The 26,472-nt window shown below is 43.7% G+C and overlaps 3 protein-coding genes and 1 long non-coding RNA gene across 8 annotated transcripts; 2 read left to right on the forward strand and 2 right to left on the reverse strand.

Annotated features, from left to right (window-relative positions):
- Nucleotides 1-801: 801 nt before the first annotated feature.
- On the reverse strand, nucleotides 802-7,709 carry best1 (bestrophin 1). Its single transcript, XM_019856984.1, has 10 exons — nucleotides 7,523-7,709; nucleotides 7,149-7,423; nucleotides 6,486-6,580; nucleotides 5,116-5,349; nucleotides 4,092-4,246; nucleotides 3,932-4,009; nucleotides 3,642-3,794; nucleotides 3,489-3,569; nucleotides 2,511-2,662; nucleotides 802-1,939 (listed from the first exon to the last, which is right to left on the reverse strand). Exons 2-10 carry the CDS (start codon nucleotides 7,298-7,300, stop codon nucleotides 892-894), a joined length of 2,148 nt encoding a protein of 715 aa, XP_019712543.1. The 5' UTR covers nucleotides 7,301-7,423; nucleotides 7,523-7,709; the 3' UTR covers nucleotides 802-891.
- A 630-nt stretch (nucleotides 7,710-8,339) lies between these two features.
- On the forward strand, nucleotides 8,340-16,315 carry rab3il1 (RAB3A interacting protein (rabin3)-like 1). Of its 4 annotated transcripts, none has more exons than XM_019857010.1 (11): nucleotides 8,340-8,604; nucleotides 11,871-12,054; nucleotides 12,153-12,248; nucleotides 12,343-12,420; nucleotides 13,492-13,704; nucleotides 14,022-14,150; nucleotides 14,231-14,343; nucleotides 15,165-15,188; nucleotides 15,522-15,621; nucleotides 15,708-15,774; nucleotides 15,863-16,315. In XM_019857010.1, the coding sequence occupies exons 1-11, from the start codon at nucleotides 8,426-8,428 to the stop codon at nucleotides 15,946-15,948; spliced, it is 1,269 nt and encodes a 422-aa protein (XP_019712569.1). In that variant the 5' UTR covers nucleotides 8,340-8,425; the 3' UTR covers nucleotides 15,949-16,315. The 4 variants fall into 4 exon arrangements, with proteins under 4 accessions (XP_019712569.1, XP_019712570.1, XP_019712572.1 ...); XM_019857013.1 differs by lacking the exon at nucleotides 8,340-8,604 and adding an exon at nucleotides 9,395-9,475; XM_019857012.1 differs by lacking the exon at nucleotides 8,340-8,604 and adding an exon at nucleotides 9,401-9,517.
- A 1,113-nt stretch (nucleotides 16,316-17,428) lies between these two features.
- On the reverse strand, nucleotides 17,429-25,905 carry epx (eosinophil peroxidase). 2 transcript variants are annotated; one of them, XM_019856978.1, is made up of 17 exons: nucleotides 24,907-25,904; nucleotides 24,782-24,842; nucleotides 23,960-24,044; nucleotides 23,709-23,884; nucleotides 22,652-22,784; nucleotides 22,115-22,244; nucleotides 21,813-22,019; nucleotides 21,302-21,644; nucleotides 20,580-20,740; nucleotides 19,919-20,177; nucleotides 19,687-19,857; nucleotides 19,375-19,612; nucleotides 19,097-19,308; nucleotides 18,861-19,025; nucleotides 18,665-18,748; nucleotides 18,433-18,529; nucleotides 17,429-18,220 (listed from the first exon to the last, which is right to left on the reverse strand). In XM_019856978.1, the coding sequence occupies exons 1-17, from the start codon at nucleotides 24,922-24,924 to the stop codon at nucleotides 18,163-18,165; spliced, it is 2,598 nt and encodes an 865-aa protein (XP_019712537.1). In that variant the 5' UTR covers nucleotides 24,925-25,904; the 3' UTR covers nucleotides 17,429-18,162. The 2 variants fall into 2 exon arrangements, with proteins under 2 accessions (XP_019712537.1, XP_019712536.1); XM_019856977.1 differs by having other exon boundaries at nucleotides 21,302-22,019; nucleotides 24,907-25,905.
- Nucleotides 20,593-22,135, forward strand: LOC109507536 (uncharacterized). Its single transcript, XR_002166479.1, has 3 exons — nucleotides 20,593-20,672; nucleotides 21,906-21,911; nucleotides 21,996-22,135. It is a non-coding gene; the product is annotated as an uncharacterized LOC109507536 (long non-coding RNA).
- Nucleotides 25,906-26,472: the final 567 nt, after the last annotated feature.

The following is a 26,472-nucleotide window of genomic DNA, read 5'->3' on the forward strand; positions in this document are numbered from 1 at the left end:
GGCAAATTTTATCCGGCAACTCGAGTTCTCTTTGGAACGGAAGTGACGTAATGCAAGGCGCATCACTTCCGAGTGTACATCGGTTTGAAACTTGGCGAAATAAGAGCAAGATTCCTATAAATACAGCGGTTCAGATGATGGTGGATGTTTTTCTTTTGCTTAAACAAAACACATTTTGATCTCCAGAAAATCGTCCATCCACTGTCCAAAGAAAGAAATAATAAAATACGAATACATTATTATTGTTTTTCTGAGTCTGTTGTTTTTGCTGAGATGCAAATGTTCATGAAAAAATATCCAGAATGTTCCTGAGTGGTGATGATGGGGGTTGAGCGTATCTGTAAATGCCATTGATCCACCCCCTCTAAAATAGCGTGTGTGTATTTATAAGACAAATAGCACTAAATGGCTGGAATATTTTTTGCTTTTATAATTAACTGGGTTCATAATATTTCTGTATGTTGGGCGGCAGGGGTGAGTACATCTCTGCACTAAGTGTCCATATTGTTTCCATGCATGACGAAAAAAAAGCAAGAAAAAACGACATCGCATTGAATGTTTTTATTGAAAAAAAAACAGAAAACAGGGCCATTCAAGGTGATGCAAAAAGGAGCAACAATCTTAAGGCCCGGAAGTTTTAAATAATCCACATTTAGTCTTCGTGTTTCTTTCTTCCCCATATGTTAACACTGAAATCTTTTAAGGTGCTTTGTGCCTCACAAGTGGGTTAATTGTTCTGGAAGCACTCACCAGGAAGTGGAGATTACTTGTTATATTTGTTGTTTATACGCCTCCAGTTGAGTTTAACACTCGTACACACACACACACACACACACACAAAAAAAAGAGTTCTATATGTAGATTGGCATGTGACATACAAACGTCATTTTCTTAGTCCTGCTTCCTGCTTGTAGCTGCTTTGTTCCCGCTGCCATCTACGAGCACGCCCAGCAGGTCCCCTTCAGCTAATGAGATTCCAGAATCATTGGGGGAATTTTGTTGATGGGCTTCTTGCTGCGAAGGTGTCGAGCTGGGAGCGGTCAGTGTATTGAGCCCACCGTTGCTCGCCTTAACATTGGCAGGGAAGTTACTATAGCTGTTAAGATTGCTGGTGTTGAGAAGATTTCCTGTTGTGCCAGCGCCATTGCTGCCTGTCACATTAATGCTGCTCGAGCTACTGTTGGGATTATTTGGATTTGCTGGTCCATGACGAGAGGGAGGCGTGAACGAGAATACCCTTTCCCCCCCACTTCCTGTCGTTCTAGCGCTTAGGGGTCCTGCCTGACTGTCGGCGGATGGCAAGGTGTCCAGCGTCAGGCACGGAGGTGGAGGCCGGCGAGACAGCAGGCCGTGCCCACGCCTGAGTTTCGATATGGGACAAAGCTCGGGCGGAGGGTCGGGGAAGGAGAAGGCCTGAGCGGCGGGCGCGTCGCCGTCCTCGCTCAGCCAGGGGAAAGCCGATGATGGTGGCGGGATGTGATTGGGAGTGTCGGGGGGCAGAAGCTGTGAGCCAACTGTCGGAGGAGCAAGAGAGCTGCAGCTGCGATCCCATTCGTTCTGAGGCCGCCGCGCAGGCCGAGGTCGGGCCAACGCCGGGGGAACGCAGTGGATGGGCGTCTGGGGGCAACTGTAGAAGCCTGCTCTGTCGTACAAGGGCAGGCCAGAGAATGCGTAATCCTGATCTCGCTCTGCGTTTGAGGGCTGGCGAGCTTGGTTTGTGACCGATGGAACTTCTGGATGTAAGTAAAGGGGGAAGCGACTCAGAGGGGCTCCGGGACAACGGCGCAGCAGAGAGACACGGGAAGAGCGAGGGAAGCTGGGAGACTGGACACCCAGGAAGCGACCCAGACCTCCCAACAGTGGGGTGGAGTAGTTGGCTTCCTCATTTTCTTTAATCTGCTCCAAGTTGGACTGAAACTCCATCTCCTCTTTAGGAACACTATAGAGTATCACAATGTCACCATAATTATGAAGCTGTTGTCAGAATAACTCCAGATCCATATATAGTCACCGCGCCTTGAGGTACAAGTTTATTTCGTTCCGTGACCATGTCTGAAATCGTCTTCGTCAACAGAAATTAATAGAAATACGTTCAAGCGCCCGTCCCACCACAAAAGCAAAAATGTTTATTAAATCAGAGTAATATAATTAAATAGAGTGTAAAGAATGAAACAGTTTGTGTATCATGATTCATGCTGCACACTAATTCATTATGCTGCTTTTCCCACTGAGAGGCAGTATTTAAACTGGGTTCGAATGTCACATGACCAAACTCAGAAAACAGGTGAGCCATGACATTTGTAATGTGAGGCTTTGGGTATTTTCACGTCAATTAGGGGACTTTGCTACATTAAATGTCAGCCTCCATGGATGGCTGAAAACGGGTCAATTACTCTTCTTAATCCTTACACCACCAGTATGAATCAGAATATCGTGTTTCGACTAGTGGGGGCGCGTAGAACATAATATTGGAAAGTACATTTTTGACTTGACTTCCGCATGACGCATACCTGATATCGAGAGCAGAACCCATGAATGACGGTTTGCAGTGATCGGCGCTGGCAGTTGTGTAGGGAGGGCGAGGCTCGGACTCATTCCAGTACATGTCCTTCTCAACCAGAGGGAGGCTGTCGTACATCTCATCCACAGACAACAAAGATACCTGAAACACAGTGAAACATGGCAAGTGTTGACAGTGACAAGCATCCTCTTGTTTCTACTTCAAGTGTACCTCCGGCAGGCCGTTTTGAGGTACTGATGGGGAAACGGAGCAATATTGTAAAGTTTGATAAATATCTGCTGTTCCCATTTTTGCGGCTCGTCTTGTATTTGCCGAAACAATCCCTCTGGTTAACTTTAATGCAAGGCGCCATGATAGGAACGGATGTTACGTCAGAGCGACTGACTGCACCCAAATCTATCCGGCGTCAGGTATTTATTTATTTTAACGAAAAGGATGTAAGCTGACGCATGTCCGAGACAGGCTTTCACCCTTGCGTGCAGTGGCTTATTATTTATAATGCGCTGCAGCACCGGCCTCATGTGACACAGAGTCATTAAAACTGGCGTCCGTCAGTGACGATTAACGAACCTTCCATCGGTATCTGGAAAATGGCGAGACAGACCAAGATAATGCCGCGTTTACATGAGAGACAGCCGGACAAAAGACGGGGCCAGGTTTTCAACACCGGGCTTTCAACGCCGCTATGTCACGGCTCTGCTTCTTGCAGGCACCTATGGCTGGACGCGTTAGCTGCCATGGCGTCTCAACAAATAGGTTCTCCGAGCTATTACAAGCTAGCTTGAATACAAAAAGTGTAACCAAAATGCCAATGGTTACAGTTTTCTTGATAAACCTCATTTGTTTTTCCTTCCGACCATTACAGCTCAGTGGTTCCTAATTAAGGTATATATTACTTTACACTGGACCAATCACGACGTGAAAACGGTGTCATTTCCCCAGCACATAACATGGATAGAATCAAAACCTGTAAATTGCGATCGACGAGCCAGTTGGTCTCAAAGTCGTCGTCGTCTTCACCAAAAGGATTGATAAGTTGCTCAGCCACCTGAAAGCAGGACCGAATCAGATGTGCACCAGTCATCAAACAGACTGGATGACGTAACGTGTAGGATCAGACCTTGAGCCACCCAACATAGAAGAAAAATTGCAGCAGTGTGAAGACGGGAAGATAGAAGTCCAGGTCATGACCCGGGTAGCCTTGGGCCGGATCCAGGAACTGTCGGCCAATGAGACAAGCCAGGAAGAAGCTGTAGACAGCCACTGTCGCTACCTAAAGCACCATACACCAGTCAAGTCGGCACAGAATGTGATCAAGCTTCAAGGGTCTGGGAATTGAGCTTTGTAATGTCAAATATGACACCGGATGTGTCTGACACCTCATACTGCGGATGCAAACAGAAACAGCACCTGCGTATATACGAGAGGCAGGCTGATCCAGTCATATCCGTACAACTTCATGCACTTTGCACGTAAACTGTTCAACTCCTAAATAGGGAAGAACAAAAAAGTATGGCTTAGGAATATTTTCGAAGCTGTTGGTGCCCGCTCTCTGGACAAACGCACATACAGTGAGAATGGCGGTGAGAGCCACGTCGTTGTTGATGCGACCCTCGGTCCGGGCCCGTAAAGCCAGACTGACAAACCACATGCAGGGAACCCAGAACTTGTTATGAGGGGACGGCAAGTCTTCCAGATGCCTCAGTTCCTCGGATGTCATCAGCCCTGATGGGCACCAAAAATTGCATGAAGACAGAAAATGACAAAACACACAGTACTAAGCTTCGATCAAACAAAATATAAAATGAATACACCTGTGACAAACTTCCTCATTTAATCCCGTTATCAATTCCAGATCTCACAAAAACCCAAAGATAATACGCTCGGTGTCAACCATAATGGGATTGGCTGGAAACTAGTCCTTGGTGTACACCAGCTCTCCCTTAAAACAGTCATTTAAATTGGAACAACTTTAAAAAATCAATTATTGACATTTACGGCAACAATGTTGGTTGGCAACACAACGCCAGCAAGTTTTTTTTTTCCGCCAAAACAATTCGCTGCGTTGTTTTTACTTGTATATTTACATTCGGGGACTATAAAAGGGATAATTAGCTCTCTAAACTCTTATTTCTTTGTTGTGAAATGCGTAAAAGCCACACTTCAGAACAGCAAAACTTAAAATATTTTGTTGAATTGCCCAACTTCAAATTGCATCAGTGTTTTTTTTTTTGCCTTGAAATTTTGAATTGATCCAACTCAATACTTTTACTGCACAGTTGCTTAAAGCGGAACACCTCCACATACAATACCTGCTAATTGTTAGCCTGTCTATGGCGTTTTGCTTTATTTGTTAGCAAGAGGTCACCAGACTTTCCCAAGGCAAAGCTATGTGCTTATTTTAAATACAGAACACATATTTATCTTTGTTTAAAGTTTAGCTTGACAATAAACCTCAAGTGGGAATGGTAATAAACCGCTTGAAACAAAATAATCTCAGCACTTCCTTACATCATCAGTGCACAAGGCGTTTACTTCTACCACGACACACTGTGCCTCAAGCCAGTGTTCAGTGAATCCATTTGACAGCGTACCTGCCTGCACCAAGTGTTCCATGGTGGGGAACCTCTTGTAGACGGCCGTGCTGACAGAACGGTAGATGAGCACACCGGAGAGGTTGGCGTACCGCATCAGAGTGCGACGGCTCAATCTGGCGGCCTCGTCTGCTCCCCGCACGTGACCTGCCACTAGTGATGCCAGGCGGTCGGGCCAGGGGACATTTTCAAACTGACCCCACCAGCGGGATACCACCAAGGTCACATAGAAACCTGCAAAGCAATGTTGACGTTTGGGATTCTTTAAGGGTGCCTCAAACTCAATATACTGTCATATATAGTACAGAAGGATACTTGGTGTGTTCAATGCTGCGTACGGACTCCGAAATTATTTGATTCATACATTCAAACCTTAATAATAAGCTTTAATAATTATGTAAGCTTATGTTAAATTATTAATTATTTTCATTTTATATTTGAGCATTATATTCTTTATGTTATAGTTATCTAAATTATATTCTGTTTAATAATTGTTGAAACATTCTTATGTTGCTTGCGTCTGATTGGCTAAAGAGAAGCAGGAAGTGCTTTCGTGACTGAAAGGGGGGGGGTGTTCTCGTTCATCCATTCGGAGGTGCAGACGTTTTTTTTTTCTTTCTCCTTTTAATAAACTGAACTAAAGGATTCCATCTCTCCTTTTGTCATTCGCAAAGAAGAGCCATCCACTGAAAAACAACGAACCCCTCAAATTACAATTAGTTTTCAGTTAACACATCCTCAAAATGGTGACTGTATTTTCAACTTGATGAGGGAACTCCTTCCCCGTCCTCCATTACTGCTCACGTGACATAATATAGACACGTGCGTGGGCAACGCGTCTAAAATATGACGCGGTGCGTCCCTCAGGTGGCAATGTTAAGTTGAAGTCTCCCACAATGCCTTTCTATATTTACGAAGGCTGTAAGTACGAGCGTTCCCGTTTCTTACCCGTTCCATAATGTTCAGTTATTTGTCAGCGCCTTTAAGAGTGCTACTAAAAGTGTTTAGTTGAATGCGCACCAAGTGTGTGTGTGTGTGTGTGTGTGTGTGTGTGTGTGTGTGTGTGTGTGTGTGTGTGGGAGGGGGGTGTTCAATTGTTTCTCACTGCTGCCACCTAAAGGTAATTAATTGCAACTGCTTTCGGTGGTTGAAAGGTTTTACTTTTTGAAATGCAGATGCCACCTTCAAGAATACGTCAATATATGCTACACAGTAATGTGTTGTGATATTTAAAGAGTAATTGTAGTCTGGAAGGATATTGTCAAAAGTAAAGTATCAGTGAAAAACGTGCAGGTTTAAGAATAATGTGTCACTGCCATCACTGGATTTCATGCAAAAGGTCATATTAAAAGGAAATCCGCTGGACTCACCGAGAACAAAAGACACTGGGATGAGCTCTGCGTAGCGGTCACAGTACATGGAGAGCTTCTCAAAGAGTCTCTTCTGCTCAACATTTAACACAAACCTAGTGTGGAAAAGACCATATTAGTTAACATATTTTCAAATCTCCTCATGAAGCAAAACAAAAGTTCATGATCGTTTAAATATGCAGCGGTGGTTTGAGATTTGAGTACCCCTGCTCTATGGATTAGCAAGCAAAAATCACGAAAAAAGACTGTGTAGGATTGCATGACATTGTAGGACTGTACATAAAGAAGTGCCCAGAGTGTGACTTAAAATCACCATTAAATGCTGTAATTTATAAATTCAGAGAATGATGAAATATTCAATCGAATCCCTTCTAGATGTGAAAATGCACGAATGCAGGTGTCACCAACATGGTGCCCGCGGGCACAAGCTACACCCCAGGGACCATATGAGTAGTCTGTGGGTCTCTTCTAAAAATAGCTCACTTGTGATGGGATATTTGGAAACGTGAACATTGATAGAGATTTATAGTTAGAAAATGTTAGCCCCAACCTCAACCCAGTTCCCCAAGAAGTAGCTCTCAAAAAAGCTGTTGAGGCTGGCACTAATGTACTGTATACAAATGATTATGCCATTTTTTAGAAGAAAGCGCCTTTTAGTGGTACCTATAAACAATGCTGAAGAAGTAGTAGAGTAGGGTGAAGATGATGAGCTCCCTGTAGAGGAGCTTATAGATGCTGCCCCTCCAGCGCAGGAGCAGGTGGAAGAAAGTGCCGAGGCCTGCATCTGCCACCCTCCGGGAGTAGGTCACTGTCATTGCCGCTGCCGCTTCTTCTTAAAAGCCGACTTCCTCCTTTCGCATTGGCCTGACATGAAGGACGCCTCTGTTGCCTCGTCAGATCGCGGAATCAGCAATCGGCCGACTTGGTCTGCTGTCAACCTGAATCCATACGGCGAGCGTTTGAAATAAAAATCTAATCCTTGGTTTGGTCATGCGAAACCAAATCCGAACAAAAGGTCAACTTGGCTGCATACTCACCACTGGAAATGTAAAAGTTTGACCGTGACTGCAAGTGAGGAGGAGGCATACGGTAGGGCTCCGTCGAGCGAGAATGTTGGAGAAAGAGAAGCGGGACCAGAAAAAGGAGAGCGTGGAGCTTCTACACCTCCGGTCACTTGATGTCTTAAGCTGTTTTGAGCAACAAAGGTGCATTGTGAGCTCCCGCAGGCTTTGTTAATCTCGACAAATCACACACAGCCGCACAACTGGTCGCTTCGATACATGTATCAATTTATGAAAGCTATTTGGAAAGCTTGGTTGCTCTCCAAATGAAAATCCGTCTTTTATAAGTTCATGTTTCCATGGAAATGGTTTCATTATGATCATGAAAAAGCGGGAGCATGTTGAGACCTCTGACGGAAGAAATGTGCACAGTCGGGAGTAGTTGTGGGCCAGGAGGTGTTCGGTGTTAGCGATTATTAACCCTTGCTGTCTAACCAGAAAAGCCGCAGCAAGGGCGAAGTGCGGACAGAGTTCACTCGTCTAAACTCCTTGGTCACACTGATCTATCACATTTTGAATTACACTTCAAACAACTGGACACTTTGTTCCGTCTACTTTGGTGAGTGCCACTTACTTTGATGACGTTCTTAACATTTCATACCGCAGTGACCTCAGTTAGCGGAGAACAGTCCCTTTGCTCCAGCGTTGAACACTTTGAACACTATTATTGTGTGCCGCCTTGAGGTGTGGTTGCACTTTTGAAAACATTTAAAGGTCACTTATATACAGTATATATACAAGTATGTAGTGGATAGCATTTTTGTATGAAGCATTGTGCATTTCCTCCCTTTCTTTTCCAAGACCCACCCCCACGAGCTCGGGATTGCTCATACGGCTTCCACAAGTGTAAACACAAGTGAACCAAATTGACAAAGTGACATGGATGCTTTCGAGGGAATTCACAGCGTTCGGATTTCATCCTCTCCGCCACCCATGACCTCCTCCGGTCGGGCCTACGAAGTCCTGAAGTCGGGCAGGTCGGGAATAGCGGTGTATTCCTCTGCGGTGTTCTTTGGGACGCCATCCGAGGCTGAGAAGAAGGGCTGCGTGGTAGGAAGGTACGCTACCCCTAATCTTGATCATCATCATGCTGAACAAGTTGTTTTCTGCTACCTGGTAGCGATCATAGTGGATGTATGTCATTCACATGGACAATGAGATTACAACTACCCATACTCTTTTTACAGCACGTTTTTTTTTTTCTTGAACATATAAACAGGCAACAGAAATTTGGTAAGAAGTAAAAGGGAAGTACAAAAAAATTCAAAAGAAGAAAAAAAAAAGGAATTTTGCACAGTTGTGTTCAAAAAAAGTAGGAAGAAGTAAAAAAAACTTCTCGACCTAGCCTTTGTTCTTTGTGTGTTTCAACTTGTTTAATGTTAGTATAATAATAGATCAATCATGTAGAGCATACTGTATCCCAAAAACAAAAAGAAACGGAAGAAAGTCAACAGAGACCAACTCAAGTATCCAACTGCACTTACGCTTAATGCGTACTGTACAAATGGTGACAACATACAGAGGGGTCAAGCACACACTCTAGCACATTTAATAATAATAATAATAATAGATTACATTTGCAAGCGCCTTTCATAGCACTCAAGGACACTGTACAACCAAGAGCAAATAATAAAACTACAGATAAAATTTAGAATAAAAGTAAAAAAAGTAAAAAATAAAATTAAAAGATTTAAGGTGGATAGGCAAGTCTGAATAGGTGGGTTTTGAGCTGGGTGATAAATATGGAAAGAGAGTCAATATTACGAATGTCAGGTGGTAGTGCGTTCCAGAGTTTGGGGGCAGAGCGACTGAAGGCTCTGCACCCCATTGTACTGAGACGGGCAGAGGGCAGCGAGCCGGAAGACGCAGGCGGCGGACAAACTGAACTGGCGGCTGAGTTTTGTCTTTTCTCTTCTGGACGCTGACGGGGTAAACGTGTCACTTTTTCTTGGAGGGGAAAACATCAAAATTGTAAGTCGTCTGGCTAGCTAAAGGTTTGACTGCTCGGAAGCGCGAGACTGACTGTCGCTTCAACGTCATCATGTTGGGAATATTTAAATAGTCAGAAATTGATTTGTTGTTGAGAACTGCTCCTTTCATTATGGTTGTTCGCGTTTATAACCATGCCTTGCTAGTAAAGTTGAAGTTTCGTTGTTTTAACTGTTTATCACAACCAGATGTTTGAAGTCACGTGAGTTCACTTTACCCTGGCACCACTCAAACTCTTGTGTTCTTGTACAAGTATTCATTCAACTTCTGGTGACTAATTCAAAGTAAAATAGACTCTGAAATCGACTTTAGTACAACCTTAATGAATTTCCCTGTCGGTGTGTGTGTAAAATTTAAAAGATTTACATTAGAGGAGCATAGCTCTTGTAAAGACGATTCCAGTCAAGTGGTATTTTTGTTCTGAGATATGTTTGCGAATCTTTAAAACTAGTGAAAAAGCACACATTTCTGGCCATCGTTTTAATGCAAAGACAATACGGGCTGAGACAAAATAATGGTCAAGAGCAGAAGAGTTTGCAAGATGGTGGTCAGATGATGTGTGGTTTAATTTGGCACTCAAGCATACATAGATAAAAACGAATTGAGAAAATCGAGAATGAACAAACACTCCGTAAGATGTTAAAATAAATAGGAAGGAATAAATATGGCGCAGTTAAGTGGCATTTGTCATTTGTAAAATTCATGAAATTACTGTAGGAAGCGATGGAAAATTTGACCAATTTTTGTCACTTTTGATGGAAATAAAAAAATATACAATACGTAAGTATAAGGAATAGGAAGTACAGATGTTTTCAAGAATAAAAGTGAAAAGTCGTCAGAAAAATAAACACTCAACGTATGGAGACCAGAAAAATCAGTACAGTAACAAAGTACTTGTACATGCAGCTGAACAATCCTCTTTGAGATTGAACAACAGTTTCAACACAGAAGGATTTGGCCACGGCAATGAACTGAGAGAACAACAGCTCCATAGCCAGAAGAAAATGACTTATCAGTGAGACGAATGGCTCCAATTTTCTCTGGAGCATAAAGATTGGATTCTGTTATAATAGGAAAAGGTCACATGGTCTGATGAGTTCCAGGCGATGGATTCATTTGGCTTGGAGGTTGACGTGATTCAGCTGTTTTGTACAACTTGTACATGCCCTAAGATATGAGCTTTGTTCAGTTGGCCACATTTAACAATGGTGCTGCACAAAGTGGATGTCAGCTGACGACTTGAATGAGATGGAGTTGAGTCGGTCACAATCCAGGCCCTCAAACCAACAGTGTTGTTACCTCACATTCAGAACAATGTGAAAATGGACAAAAATAAATCTGATGACATGGCATAATTGAAACAATGGTGTTCAAATGTGGAGGAAAATTAACAGCAGCACCACATGTGACTTTTTCTTCTTGCTTAGTTTTGGAGCTGACTTTTTTTTTTGAATGAAAAAGTGATAAAGTATCAGTGAGGCCAACAAAGGAAAAAAAAACAGCTGTCCTCGTGGCATATTCTGAGACAAAGCAGACTACTTACTGTCGTGGCTCGTTGAAACAATTCACAGAATGTTAGTTGTGGTGGAAGTAAATAAAACTCAGTTAACTGAGTATTTTTATTTATTTTTGCGCTTCAAAGAATTTGAATTCATCTCCAAAATTAACACTTCATTTGAATGTTTGCTTGTGTACAAATACAATGGGCAAACTGTAGTGACGAGGAATCTGAGTTGGTAGAAAATGAACACGATCGGTTATGTTTATGATCCCGTCCGTATAGGTTGGTAGACCTGGATCCCGAGCCCGAGCCCGGATTGGAGGTAATAGGCCAGGCTGGGCCCACAATGGAAATAGACCAGAACAATGTGAAAATGGACAAAAATAAATCTGATGACATGGCATAATTGAAACAATGGTGTTCAAATGTGGAGGAAAATTAACAGCAGCACCACATGTGACTTTTTCTTCTTGCTTAGTTTTGGAGCTGACTTTTTTTTTTAATGAAAAAGGGATAAGGTATCAGTGAGGCCAACAAAGGAAAAAAAAAACAGCTGTCCTCGTGGCATATTCCGAGACAAAGCAGACTACTTACTGTTGTGGCTCGTTGAAACAATTCACAGAACGTTAGTTGTGGTGGAAGTAAATAAAACTGAGTTAACTGAGTATTTTTATTTATTTTTACGCTTCAAAGAATTTGAATTCAGCTCCAAAATTAACCCTTCATTTGAATGTTTGCTTGTGTCCAAATACAATGGGGAAACTGTAGTGACGGGGAATCTGAGTTGGTAGAAAATGAACACAATCGGTTATGTTTATGATCCCGTCCGTATAGGTTGGTAGACCTGGATCCCGAGCCAGAGCCCGGATTGGAGGTAATAGGCCAGGCTGGGCCCACAATGGAAATAGACCAGGGCGTCCATTCCCGCCTGCGCAGCTCCTCGTTGCAAATACGAGAGAAAGAAATTCGTGAAAAGGGCTCGGAGATCCTCAGTGAACAGTTAGACGCTGCAAAAAAGGTGCTGACATTACTTTTAACACACACGCACACACACTCTCAGTGCAGTGAAAAAGGAGAAGTGCCACAACTGAACTCCTTTCTCCTCGTCCTTTTCAGGAACTAAAACTAAAAGACAAGGAATGCGAGCGTCTGTCACAGGTCAGGAATCAGCTGGAACAAGAACTGGAGGAGCTCACTGCCAGTCTCTTTGAGGTCAGCGTCTCAAAGTTCCTGTCCTTCAAATTCATTGTACGCAAAAAATAATTGTATGTGTGAAACAGCCGAATTGTTTCCATATTGACAACAGGAGGCTCACAGGATGGTGCGGGAGGCCAACGTCAAACAAGCAGGAGCGGAGAAACAACTGAAGGAGGCTCAGGGGAAGGTGTGTGATGTACTCGAACTCAACTAAGAGTAGTCTGGGAAGCGCAACGACAGTCTGAATGAGGGCCTTTATGATCAAGAGACACTTTTTTTCATTTTGTGTGGCGATCATGAGAAAAGATGGCCGTTCATGGAGTGAATGACGAATGCCTTGTAAAAAAAGGCCACCGATGTTCAATTTGAGCAAAACGGTAGGTCGGCGTTAATCACAGTGCCATTTTTTTTTTTAGTTGTGTACCCGTATAATTGTATATCCCTTTCGCAGTCATTTTTGTGCTTTAACATACATTTTTTTTAATAGGTTTTGAGGGTTTTTTTTTTTTTTATCAGTGTCACAAACGGAAAAAAAAATATTCGCATTGAAGCATGTTACAGAAGAACTTTTGCCGAGAAAATTGTGTTTTTGGTGAAACCAACCTATATCTTTCTGCTGATTATTAAAAAAACGTAAGGGGTTGAAGCAAGCTTTTTCTGGCGAAGGAAGACACTGTTCCTTTTGGAAAGTTCAGTGCTTATCTTATCACAGAACACGATATTAAGAGACCGACGACGAGAAGAAAGGAGCATCAGCGCAGACCGCCGATGCGTATGTGGAACTGGGAGTCGCGGCTTGGAATTGAAGCGGATTTATTTGGGACAGAAGAGAGCCAACCTCTTTTTCGTTAATGGATGCTACAACTTCTTGTTGCTTTCAATCTTAGCTTGTGGCAGACGTGTGCACACTGCAGCATGACATTTTTGATCCACTGGTGAAAATGACACTTTGATTCGCTCCTCTTTCATCTATAACTGCTTCAGACAACAAAGCGTATGCAGGAAAGTGGTTAAGATTGCACGATTGTCTGTGTCTAATGTGTTGTCTTGTATTATTTTGTCATTTTATGTTAACTTTTCTTTTGATGGCGGCGCGGGCACCCGCAGCGGCTTCTCTTGTTGTATGTTGTGAGAGGGAAGAAATTTCATCTGTGCTGTATGTACAGCACATTTGACAATAAAGTTGTACTTGATACTTTCATTCAGAACGCCTTGGAAAAGCCCATTTTCACATCTGCCTTTGGTATCCGCCTGCCAGATTGACGTCCTTCAAGCAGAAGTGACGGCGCTCAAATCCCTGGTGTTAACCTCGACGCCGTCCGCTCCGAACCGGCAGCTGCATCCCCAGCTGAAGCTCCCAGTCGGCGGACACACTCGCAACAAGAGCCTGAGCAGTGGTTCACTGTCCCCTCCTGGGAAACCAGAATCTCCGTCACTTCCTGTTCAGCCAGTCATCAAAGAGGACAGAGAGGTAAAGAATGTTTAGAGATCTTTTTTCCCCTCAAGTCTTAGTTTTTCTTCTCTTGAGCTTGTTTTCTTTCTTGTCACTTTTCTTTTTCTCTCAGCCTGCTGTTGCTGCTCTCCTCTAATTCACTGTCTGCTTTCTGGCCAGTCTTTCAGTATTATGGCCGAAGCAGGGAGAGGGGCTTGGGCCTGACGGTGAACAGGTAACTGGCTCCCCTCCGTCATGCTCGGCCTCTTGGTTACGTTGACTTCCAGACTGACGCCTACGCCCTTTCACCGTGTCTTTGCTGACAAGATGAGTGAGGGTCTGTCTTGTCTCCGCAGATGGACTCAGTTTTGTACGCAGAGTTCCTCATGTGGAAGGAGCATCCGAGTCTCGATCGCTCATCCGCCCTCATGAATCGCATCTACAGAGAAGACATCGCCCCCTGCCTCTCGTTTACACGATCCGAGGTCCGAATCAATCGGTTGTATAATACTTTTTTTTTTTGATTGCGGAGGTCTAATTAGTGCGGCTGCTTGTGTGTCCACAGCTGGCCCAGCTGGTGCAGAGCGCCGTGGAAAACAACTCTTTGACTATCGAGCCCGTGGCTATGTCAGCGTTACCAATGGTTAAAGCCTCAGCCATGGAATGTGGAGGACCGAAGTGAGTTGCTTTGCGTGCGTCACGACAGCCACACCGTCTTCCCTTTCACCAGTCGCTGCTCAACTTGGGCCAGCCGATACAAAACCTAAAGTGGAACCTCTGAGGTCAAAGGCGGCACGTCGTGGGATGCTGGGCTAATTTGTTTTGATTTTGAAACCATTTTAAGCTCATTGTCACTGCACACGAGCGGCGGAATTTACTTAACCAACCTGTCTAAGAGACATAAAAAAAAAAAAGACAACGCCCACAGAAGGAGACAGAACAGAGATGTCTCGTGAGTTGCGGTTTTATTGCCCCCCTTTTTATTTTAGGTGGATAAAAAATAAAACATAAGGGAGGAAGGATGCTCCAATAGAGAGGGGCTCAGTATGGGATTGTGGGAAAAAAAACAACCCTTGCAACAGCCGCATAAAGAAAAACATGACAACTAAACTCAAAGACTTGCTCATGTGGGGTGTTTGCGTTGAAGTTGGACCACGGCACACCATTGGAGTTTATCATTAACACAGTGATAAAGTCATAACTAGAGCAAATCGTGACCTCATTTTTTTTTCACTAATGCATGAACTAGTTCATTGAGTAACCTTTGTCATCTCCAAAAATATGTTGGGACCGAAGTTTCAACTCTTCATGTTTCTTAACCGTTGAGGAAATGTACCATCCAATACGGTAGATTGCAATAATTCCAACTATGCATCTTTTAGCATTTGACTTCACGGGTTCCACTTGTTAAAATTCAAATTCTCTTAAGTCTGACGAGGGAATTCAATCAGCGGGCACTTTTCCAATCACTATCTCACTTCCACATCTTGTGTTTCCAGTTACTATAGGGCAGCAGTGGAGACGTAAGTCCACTCAGAAAGCATGTCGCTCTTTCACTCGTCCGCATTTACTGTAGCATGAAATGACTCCTGTGCTGACGGCATAGAGAGGCCAATAAAGGCACCGGATGCATGCGTCCGACCTCTTACCATCAATTAACACATTGCTCTTTCCTCGACTAACCCAACCTCTGATTGTGCACTTTTTGTAATTTTTGGCTTAATTCTCAGCCGGAATGTGCTTTTTTTTTTTTTTTTTTACCTAAAAGTGCACAATCGATGTCTACTGGAAAGACTCAACAGCATGTTTCTGTTATTGAAGCTGCAGTTCTTTGAAACGGTGCAATTTCCTGGCAGAAAATGCGCGCTGAGCGGCGTGTCGCGACTGTGCAGACATCGCATTAAACTCGGCGACAAGGGGAACTACTACTACATTTCCCCCTCCAGCCGAGCACGGGTAAGTGTAGTTTGGTGTCTCTTTGTGCTTTTGTCATCGTCTGCTGCTGTTTCGATGATTCCAATGGCCTCGTTTTGCCTTCCCAGATCACAGCCGTGTGTAACTTTTTTACGTATATCCGCTACATCCAGCAAGGTCTCGTCAGGCATCGTGGTCAGTTCATTCACAAGTGACGTTTTTATGCATTCTTGTCTTTTGCCAAACGTAATATGAGATGGTTGTCGTTTTGCCCCGTGTCCAGCGGAGCAGATGTTCTGGGAGGTGATGCGTCTCCGGAAGGAAATGAGTGTGGCCAAGCTGGGTTTTTACCTCACAGAGGAGAGTTAGACGACCTGGTTGACCAGCGTGACACGTGAGGACCAGGACACGTCAGGCTTACAAAGCGGTAACTTAGAAGAGGTCAACCAAGAAAACAGTTGTGCTACCACAATAAGACAATGAAAGGCAAAGTAGATTTTAAGATACCGTATTTTACGGCTCATAAGGCGCATTATTTTTGTGACGCATTGTGTGTTAGTTTATTGTAATTGTTCCGTATGTTTAGTTGATTGATTTAGCGCTGTTACGCTAGGCTAAGATCAGACATGAGACATTGGGTAGCGCCACGTGTCTCGCTCGCTTTTGTTTGTCATGCAACTACACGGGGGTTGCTTCGAGCAGAGGTGTGATCCTCCGACAGACCAAAAACAAAAAAGTTCAACATCGCTTGTGTTATTTATTTATCTCATGTCGATTGATATCTTGGTTGACAGTTCAACAGCTGTAAACAAATCAATGCACTGACCATTATACAACCTTTTTTTAAATTCAGTCCTGGCAGCTACTGGAAACTGGCTGGCCCATCTCAAAAGCTCAGCTTATATTAGGCCTCGCGGCGTAGTAGGACTACATTTCCCATGATTCTAAGACACGAAAGCAGAAAGTAGTTCTAGTTCCAGTATGACAAAAACAAACGCCTGCAAGCGATTAGATGTTGGTGAGAGTGAGAACGCAATCATAAATGTGAAAATGAACAGGAAGGAATTTAAGTTACGGTTTACCTCTCGGTCCCACATCTCACATGGTGACATTGGAAATACGCAGCCAGAAACGCGCAGTTGACCGCGACATTAGGACGACCTTTGACCTGATTCTTAGACATAGGAGCAGGAAGTAGTCCTAGTTCCAGTATGACGAAATCATATAGATGCCAACTCGCGATTCGACCTGGATGAGAATGACATTGTGAACGGAATGGGAGGAAATTTGCATGAAAGATGAACTGAAAAGCTGACATCCGTCCAAACGTAGGGCACATTACATTGTAAGGCGCACTGGCGATTTTTGAGAAAATGAAAAGGATTTTAAGTGCGCCTTATGGTCCGAAAAATACAATACTCATGATATTTCCATGCCTAGTTTTTAATCTTGCTCATGAAGTCCCCACAACATTGTTAGTCCATACAAATGCATTTTAGTTCAGGCATTTGCGCTTGAAGACTTCGAGGAGTAAAATATCGAGCAGAATGTTATTACGAAACAAAATTAGCATACATACGTTTAGGTGTCAGTTTTACAAACAGCATTCATTGCCTTTTAGGTCCAATCACAACAACAGTTCAGCCATAACCGAGTTCCGAAATGAGATGTATTGCCCTGCAGAGCTCAGCTCTAAAAACTTGAGTGAAGTTTTGCACGTCCAAAATCAACATCATATACTGCATGAGCTATTCACAACAATGTATAAATGTCATCCATAAGCCATGGTATGTAATTTGCATTGGCTGTTTTACCTCATAGTATATACAGTGTGTATTATTGTAGTTATTTTATTGTATTTTTTTAGCAGTCCAACGGTATTATGAAGGTGAGAATGAAGAAACACGTAGGTGCGATAAGTGCAATAACCACTTCTAGGCCTCTAAAAGGCTTTGATTCGACATCTTCAATGTCAGTGTACTGATACCTGCCAACACTCCATTAAAGTCTGACAATGCCACACTCGTCCCATTTGTCATTTCCTTAAAATGCGTTTCTTCAGATGGTAACACCGAGATTATCTGTACCGGTAGTTGAAAGTTCGGGAATGGAGTCTGGATTGTGGTCATCGCCATGAATGACGTGTTTACAGCGACATAAACCACAGTCGGGACACACCCGTAGTTGCTCTACAGGTTTGTAAGCAGGAATTCAACACGGGAGCACTGAATAAACATCGAGGCCACGTCCCCACTTACGGCGGGGGCTTTATGGAGAGAAAATCTTTCTTTCGGAGCAGAAATTCCTCTAAGCCTGTGGTTTCCGGCTTGAAATACTTTTTCGTAAGCTTCCTGCTTTGCTGAGGTGGCCTCACAATACGGTTTGCGGGAGACCTTCATAAATCATTTGTTAATGATTGAGTACATTGGCAGCGCTTGGTGACATAATGGCACAAGGACAAAACACAGGCTCACTCTTTTATACTTGTCCATGATTCATCAGTAGTCTGCACATTTCCATCACAATGAAAGCTTATGTCAATTTGCAGGGTTTTTTTTTTTTTTTTTTAATTAAAGTGGTTGCTTAACTTTCTCTTTGACAACTTCCAGCACAGACTGACTCTTCTTTGTTTGGCAAACACCTGAAACAAAAACATCAAGATCTTAAAATAGGTTACATTTTTCTTATCACGCATTGGACATTTTCTAAGAATGAATGAAAAGTGACATCTTCGCGTCACTTATGTCGGTGGTGACTTGCCTTCGATAAGATCACGCATTGGACATTTTCTAAGAACGAAACGAATGAATGAAAAGTGACATCTTGGCGTCACTTATGTCGGTGGTGACTTGCCTTCGATAATAGCAAAGGATCAGCAGCATTCCGGCAACACCACCGAGCACAACAATGGCTGCCGTCACGACCGGTGCGGCGGATGGCGAGGAGACCTCTGCATCAATACACACACAAAGAGCAACAGTCACAAGAGAAACAAAACGCTAAACAATGTGCACACTGCAGCAGGTTTGGGGTACATGATATTCATTGTAAGGCTTTCCTTTGAAAAATTCTCGAATGAACCAACCTGAGCAAGAAAAGGAACCCGGCAGGTTGAGACACTCCATATTTTGGGGGCAAACAGAACTCTGTTCTTCACATTCATTCATGTCTAAAATGAAACATGACATGGACAATTTGCGTTTGATTAGTGTCGTTAGGACATTTGAGGCCGAAAGTATGATTTGACAACTTTCTATTGATTAAAAGTATGATTTGAATACCACGGCATGTTGGAGGCGGGGAGCTCCACTGCTGACTTTGTGCGTCACAGCTGATAGATGAAGAACCTTGTAGCTCAAAACCAGGTTGACACTCATACGTGACCGCCGAGTCGCAGAGCTGGGAGTAGCCAGACTGAATTCGGGGTATGGGTCCGCAATTTGGATCTTGGGGAGAAGTTACCACACAGTTGTAACAACATGATAGACAACCTGACCTCTTTGATCACGTTTCTAACCTGAGCGCGGTTCTTTCCAGGGGCTGAGGTCGAGGACGGGGATGAGTGGGCCGGAGCAAGGCAGCATGGCGTCAGGTTTCTCTGTGTGTGAGAAAGGGTCGTCCGGCACGTGGGTGATGTGACTGTTGTCACAAATGATTCGGGACAGAGAGATGGTATGGAGGCGTGTCCTCTGCGCGCTGGTGAACACTCCCTTTCTCTCCCACCAAAACCTTCACATCGGAAAGTTCTTGTGTTGAAAACAGTATTTGGTAGAGATCCGAGCAAAGATATATTACCTGTCACCGTCTCTCAGGGCTCTGAACTGTCTAGCCAGCAGGCAGGATAACAGGGGTCCTACTCGGCCTCCGGCTAGAGGTGGTTCAGAGATGGCCCCCACCCACACGTCGATGTTGTGCGGCGTGCCGTACAGTTGCTGGAATTTGTGCGCTAGGTTTGCATTACCCAAAATGTCTGCCAGCTTTGATGTTGTGTTGGGAACCGAAAGACCGCAGAACCTTCGCCATGCGCTGTATCCTGGTTGCGGATAAGGTTGAGGGAGGTCAGCAAAAGCTTGTGCGTGAGGTGCTTTTGGGTTTCAACGCTGCTACCTGGCAGGCCGTGGTCCCGGCCCCTCTGAAGGTTGAGGGCACCGAGGTCCAGAGGCATTCCACCGTGCGCCTGAAAAAGATGCTCTGTCAGCTCCTCCACCATCATCTGACCAGGAGTTTGGAGCTTGGCAGGAGACCGCAAGAGGCCACGCAGCACTGGGTCGATACCGCCTGATGGGACACCAGTTAAGGAGATACATCAAGGACGCCACACTTCACTTCCTCAACTTACCCTCCTGGACAACTCTCCACGAGGCGAACAAAGAATGATGCAGGGGCAGCGAAGGATGCTGGGAATTTGCGGCGTATCCGGGCCCGAGCCTGGTCACGGTCGGCTGCACGGTGACGTGAGCAAAACGAAAAGCGGCGGTGGCGAAGATGTTGGCGACACTGGGATCCACGTCAGGGTCGTAAGACTTGTAGGGAGGCATCTGCCTGGACATGGCCTTCTCCCCGAGGACTCGTGGTAAGTAGTGCTCCCACGTTAGGATCTAGAAAGCAACAAGACTCAAGTCATGGCAAAAAATGTTATCTATATATTAGAACTCACTGAGGTGTTGTGCTGTTTTTAGACCTATAGGGGGCAGTGTAGTCAGAATCGGTCAGCGTAACAGCAAACTACAGCTTGACAGCAGTGAGCGCAAAAAAATGGGCAACGGAGTTCTGAAGGAGAAAGTAGTCCAGAGATTTAGGAGCTTCAGGAGACAACGCAAATGAAAAAAGTTCAGGGTCTCAAAATAATGCACAAACATTGGACACAGTCAATATACAATCATTTGGAATCTCCTGAAAAAGAAAGACACTATTTGTGTACTGACCAACAGGCATCTAACAGGTCGGACAATTTGAATTTGCCAATATTTTTGGAGGAGACATGTGGCGAGGTGTTGTACCTGGTGGATGGCGCCAACGATCTTCCGGGCCTCCTGGTAGAGGGTGTTGGGACTCCAGTGCGGGTTGAGGTCATGTAGCTCTTTGACCAGACGGTTGTGTTCTCGCAGGAAGAGTGTGTGCAGGACCACCATGCCGAGATGCTCATTGGCTCTTGAATCACCTGTCAAACATGATTCATCAGTTCAAGTGGTAGGAAGTAACAATGCATGACAGATTTTTCCGATATTTGCACTTGAGTATTTGTTTTACTGAATACTTTTTTTTGTGGATGTGGTGAGGAACGAGCACCATGGAAGACACCTTCTGCCCTCTTGCCATCAATTCCCTAAACTCAAAATTCCATTGTGAGTGGCACTTTGCAAATGTTTGCCAATTTTGCAGATCCCTGTGCGACAGTATTACTGTATTGTAATGCAGCTTCAACCCCCTGCTTGTATTAAAATTCGATCAATATTGCACACCACTTGACACTTTGAAGGATTGTACTCAATAACTTTCTGCATCATTGCATATTTTAAGTTGTATCATACAAAACAGATTGAAAGCAGATTATCTGTACACCCTGCTCCTTGTTACTTTTTTTCAACTGCATCTAATGACAATTTCACATGACATAAAAAGAGAGACAAAGAGTGGGTGATGCCCACTATGGCCAACCCAAGCTGACTTTTGGCACGAAGCTTAGTACACCCTCCAATGGGCCGGACTGGATGTCGCTCACCCGCTTGGAAGCAGGATGTGGCGTTGCTCTGTGGTGTCGAGCCCTCTCTCGGGCCGCAGGGATCCAAGTGAGCTTGCTGGCGAGGCAAGAAGGGCAGGTAGGCCAGCTCCCCGTCCGAGTGCTGCGAGTTGCAAGCCATCGAGCCGAGAGGTGAGGAGTGGTCACGTAGCTCCAGAGCCTGGCTATCGGAGCTACCGTAAACCATACTGGCGTCTACAAAAGAGGTGATGGCGTTGAGCTGCTCACGGTGCAGAGGAGGCCCGACTCCGTCCACACAGCTCGGAGCGGAGCGGAAGAAAGGCATGCAACTCTGGATGCCATATCGAGGATCTGATGGTGGAATCTGAGAAAAAAAAGCGACAGAGGAATAATCAGAAAAGCTTTCGGTTGGACCGAAAAAGAAAAAAAAATGTAGCCTAAGCTTAACTCTTTCATGCACCCTGTAACCTGATAACATGATAAGCTGTCCACTGTAGTAACCGCTCTCCCTGAAAGGGTTAAGGTGAACCACCTCTATGGGGAAGCATGGTGAATCCTGGCTGCAGGTCTGGGTACAGTCCGCCCCGCTCCGGAAAGCCACCGTGCTGGGGCTCTGAGGGGTCAGGACCACGTCGTGGTCAATCCACTGGCCCCATTCGACCAGCAGGTGGGACAGAGTGGAGTCCGGGGAGATGTTGTCATTGTGAGTAAAGAGAACCTCCTGAGACACGAGTCGGACCTGCGCAGACCACCAAGGTGAGCGGTAAGAGAGGGCAAGCAAACCTGCTGTCAATAGGAGACAGTGGTGGCGGTGGGTTGCTCCACGGGTTTTACAGGTGGCAGGCTGAAGTTGTGGTAGGTGTGATGTGGATCCCAGCCTCTGGGTCTCCCCCATGTGTCTTCGTACTCTGGAGGCAACCAGCGAGAATAGGGAATGTTTGCAGAGCCCCGTCTGGGATGTTCTCTGAGCAAGAAGTAAAGCAACAAAATAAGACAGATTTCTCTATGGGGCCCGTTACATTTCAGCCTTACGAAATCTGCCCAGCAACAAGTGACAAAGCAAACTTGGAGTGACCAGAGGTGAGAATTCAGGCAGTTCTATTGATCAACATGTGTCTGCTTGCTAGAGCTCATTTTTCATTGTCGTTTGTGTTAACACAGCATACATCTCTGCCTTTGTGTTATTGTCTTATGCCGTTTTGTCACATTTTTTTTTATTTGATCGTTTTTAATGCACATGTTAAATTGTATTATAATTGACTTTCATTCCTATACAACACTGCTTCAGCTATGTGTGTTTTTCAAGCGATTATAATGAGTTCAGTGTGATTCATAGCAAGAGAAATGAAAAAAAAATGATGAAAAGCTGACCTGTTGTTACAGTGGCCTGTAATGGATCTGTAGCGTTCTGCCACGCAGCCTGTAGGACAGCTCGGTGTGCGCAGTTGAGCCAAACAGCCAGTGGCTTGTAGTAGATTGTCGACATCTGCTTCACTCAGAAGCTCTTGGGCGACAAGCAGTTATACTTATTTTTCAACACAGTTATTTTTTTTTACTCTTCTTTTTGTGGGGGGAGGAGGGGTTTGGTGTTGTTGGCAATGTTTACATTTTTTTCCATCACTTTTCATCGTTTTTATGATTATGATTTTTATCATCCATTTTTTTTTTCATTCTTTACTACAAAGAAAACGCAATGACTAATATGTAGCTGAAAACAACAAAACTAATTAATTGATTGCGGTTCTTGGTTAAGGATGAGGTCAGGTTCAGTTTAAAAACTTTTTAACATTTTTTTTAAGGACTACTCAGTTGTATTTAACTTGTACAGTGCAATACATTTTCACTGTGTCTTTAAAAGCGGTTTGTTAGGAAACATTCAAGTAAAAACTTGGTACCTTTATTGTGCAATACAATATAATGAGTCATTGAGTCCAGTTTTGGGTTTCCTACCTTTCTTTAAGGTTTAACTTTAATGTTGGTTGTTATGAGGGTACTTGCGGAAGTATGTTTTAAATTTGATATTTGCTTGAGAAACACTGAGCTGGTGGACCCCAAATTTCAATGTCAGCATAATTTCACCCATATTTTGTAGTTCTATAGATATCAAATCAAATTGCTTCCCTATTCAAAAGAGTCATGTATGGTGATGATGACGATTTGATGACGAAAGCACTGTCACTCAGGACACGACAAAAAGCACACTGTATCCCAATTCTGTCTCTAAAAATTGAAATCGAATTTCATTTTCACAGCTACGTACCAAATGAAGTTAAGAATGGTTTCTTTTGACCATTCACGTGTTCAAAAAAATTAGAAACGGCTCTGAGGTACACCACCGCACAGTCCAACCACAATAATAAACACGTCCATGAGCAGGCAGGTGTACCTAATGAAACGTCCGGCGAGTGTTTAGTTGCAAGTTTCTAACCGTGACGGCTGTTTTGCGTCAAATTGTGCGTGTCGACCATTTCTCGAATCAGCTCCACCGTGTTGTCTAGCAGCTCGGCGGCCCGAATGTGAGTCCTGCTTGTGCTTTGGGTCTTCTTGAAGTGAGCCAGCAGATCAGTCGGTCTCAGGGCACCTTCGGAAAGAGACTTCTTCACCCTAAAAATGTTGAAACCACTTAGAGTGTCTTTCTTTCGTTTGGGAGACGTGAACATGGTGTAAGATGTTGCGGACCTTTCACTTGTGCGAACGTAGGCGCCGTGGGTAAGCTCGGTGGCCCTTCGAAGAGCCTCCTCCACAAACACAGAGCCCACATTCACTGTTTAAGAAATCATTAAAAAAACATGACTAGTTGGGCCTCGTTGCTAGTAGAGCACAGTAGTTTACTGGTAAGGTTTAATTGCGTGCCTTTCACTTGACTAGACACTATAGTGGTGTAAAATAAAAGATCTGTACAACTAAGTAGTAACAGTCTTACGATATTTTTTTTTCTACTCCTGACTTCCACTCTGCATTTGTAGTGGAAAAAAACATTACTCGTAAATGTAAATGAGACAGCCGCGCTACCAGGATGCTGAATTGACTTACCTGGATGAAAATACAGCAACAGTACGGAATAATTACAAGTAAGAAAACAGAATTAAGAAAACAAAATTCTTTCATTGGAAAAATGGAGGGAAAAAATCCTTAGGCTTGTGTTCACGATTCCATTTTTAAATGCTTTCTAGTGTTGCTGTCCAGCTTTCAAATGGCACACAAAAACATTTCAAGTGGCATTAACTTAACATTGTTGCCTACCGTGCGGCCGCACATTACGCACATGCCAGAAACCATTACTGGCCGACATCTTGCAAATTTCTCCATTGTGAGACAAATAAAGGTTTTTCTTCGTCTTCTTCTAGTAGTAGAAAAAATTGAGGAAGACGGTTGTTCTGCCAGTGCGCTAATTTGTCTTACTGTACAAGTGCGTACTATCACATGGACTTTAGATGAATATCAGTGATATCAATTAGACGTTCAAACCGCTTTCCATAAGTAACAAGCTGAGGTCCTCACCTGAGGTGCTGTCAAATGACATCGTCTGCTGTGGGAGGGACACGAGCAGGATGATGGTCATCTACAAGGACGAGACTTTGAAAAGAAGAGACCTCGCACAAAACGATGAATTTCAACCAACTCACCCTGTGGAAAGTGTCCATCTTGATATGGTGTCAGTTAAACTCGGGCCGCCGGTACTGAACAGTATCTTACTGCTGTGCTGACTGAGGCTCATGGCCAGCGCCAGCAGGTGTGTGTGTATCAAATGGCCATTTATACACTAGCAGGTATGTGCAGAATCCCCTTATTAGTCACACTGGTGACAGGAAGGCAACATCAAACCTAAGGCATGCAGCGTACACCTCGCAATCCCTTTTTTTTTCTCCCCTCCCAATTCAATTTCTGATGAAAAGCATTCTGTCACCTTAGGATCATTTCAAATAGATGAAAGTGTGTGTCACTTGTGCTTCATGGGAGCTACATGAGGGGTGGGCACACTTTTATGCTTAAGGGCCACATTGGATTTGGGGAAACGGCCAAAGTCAGCTCTGAACAGGACAAAGTCTCTAGAAAATAACAATTGAACCCGGTGGGGCTTTGGGATACGTGTGCCTTGACTGAAAAGTTTTTCCAAGATATGAAGCTGTCGCTTGAACAATTTTGTGTGTTGTGATACCCAGTAACATTTAAAATACAAGCGCTTTCAAATCTCCGCCACTAGATGGCTCCAACAAACTTTAAAACGTCCATCGGTTACTTTGAAGTTAAGTTGATTTGCCAACAACCGATGGACACCACAGAAGAAGCACAAGAAATTAACGTTCAGTTACCGGTAGTCATGTCTTTTCATGGTTTGACGGTTGTGTGGAGAGGAAATACTTTTTTAATATACGGTTGAGCACAAATTTTGTTATGACAAAAAAAAAAAAAATGTATGAATGTATGTGTGTGTGGTCACGGTATTACATTTGTAGCTCAAGTTAATACTGTCAAAGATTATCTTCCTCAAAACTTGCTTTTTTTTAATGAATCAAAGATATTACTTGTTTTCTGTGTATTAATGGTGCTCTACAAATGAACTTGCTTGCCCTCATGTATATGTAAAATGTTTGTTTTAAGTGTTAACAAATCAATTAACCCATTATAGTATTGAGCCAAATATATCAGTAAAAACAAATATATTTTTTACAGTGCCTGCCCCTGAGCCACACCGTGTTTGTTTGCATTTTTGTTGAAATAAACTAAGACAATAATGCGTTAACTTTTTTTTTTTAATTCTAGCATTGTGCAAGTCCACAAAAAAAAAACCCACCCCACACATCAAAGTAGCTGATTGTTTCTGTGCCAGAGTTAGAGAAGGAAGAAGGAAGTCTGGCAAACTCAACGTAGGAATGAGATTGAAAAAGGTCAAAGTGACTCATCGTTATAATGTTACAAAACAAGAACATTCAAATGTGAATTCCCAATTTGTTCCTTTGATGCGGCAGCTGTGCGATACAATCTCAGGAGTCCGGTGTCATTAACTTGTTATTAACGTTGATCCACATTAGCTTCGTCTACTTGTGTGCCTTCAAATGTCACATCCAAAAATGCTCAATTAGTTTCAACGGTTCTAGTCATATTTTTTTAAAACTTTTTAGCCGTATTTGTTATTGTTGTTTCTATAGCTCATTTAAACATCCTGCCAAGATGCTAAAACTGTCATCCAT

This window comes from Hippocampus comes, unplaced genomic scaffold (assembly GCF_001891065.2).
Source record: "Hippocampus comes isolate QL1 unplaced genomic scaffold, H_comes_QL1_v1.1 scaffold186, whole genome shotgun sequence".
NCBI classification, from domain to species: domain Eukaryota; kingdom Metazoa; phylum Chordata; class Actinopteri; order Syngnathiformes; family Syngnathidae; genus Hippocampus; species Hippocampus comes.

Bases quoted from the DNA above. Each gene is read 5' to 3' on its own strand.
- best1 (XM_019856984.1), bottom strand. From the start codon at position 7,300: ATGACAGTGACCTACTCCCGGAGGGTGGCAGATGCAGGCCTCGGCACT. The intron at 2,663-3,488 runs GTTTTGATTCTA...ACTGTGTTTCAG, and splicing joins TCGTCGATCGCAATTTACAG to GTATCTTTGTTGTCTGTGGA. The intron at 1,940-2,510 runs GTATGCGTCATG...GATACTCTATAG, and splicing joins GGTTCTGCTCTCGATATCAG to TGTTCCTAAAGAGGAGATGG.
- rab3il1 (XM_019857010.1), top strand. From the start codon at position 8,426: ATGGATGCTTTCGAGGGAATTCACAGCGTTCGGATTTCATCCTCTCCG. The intron at 12,249-12,342 runs GTCAGCGTCTCA...TATTGACAACAG, and splicing joins TCACTGCCAGTCTCTTTGAG to GAGGCTCACAGGATGGTGCG. The intron at 12,421-13,491 runs GTGTGTGATGTA...TCCGCCTGCCAG, and splicing joins TGAAGGAGGCTCAGGGGAAG to ATTGACGTCCTTCAAGCAGA.
- epx (XM_019856977.1), bottom strand. The intron at 22,785-23,708 runs GTTAGAAACTTG...TTGTCGCCCAAG, and splicing joins GACGCAAAACAGCCGTCACG to AGCTTCTGAGTGAAGCAGAT. The intron at 18,221-18,432 runs GCAAGTCACCAC...TTTTTGTTTCAG, and splicing joins ATCCTTTGCTATTATCGAAG to GTGTTTGCCAAACAAAGAAG.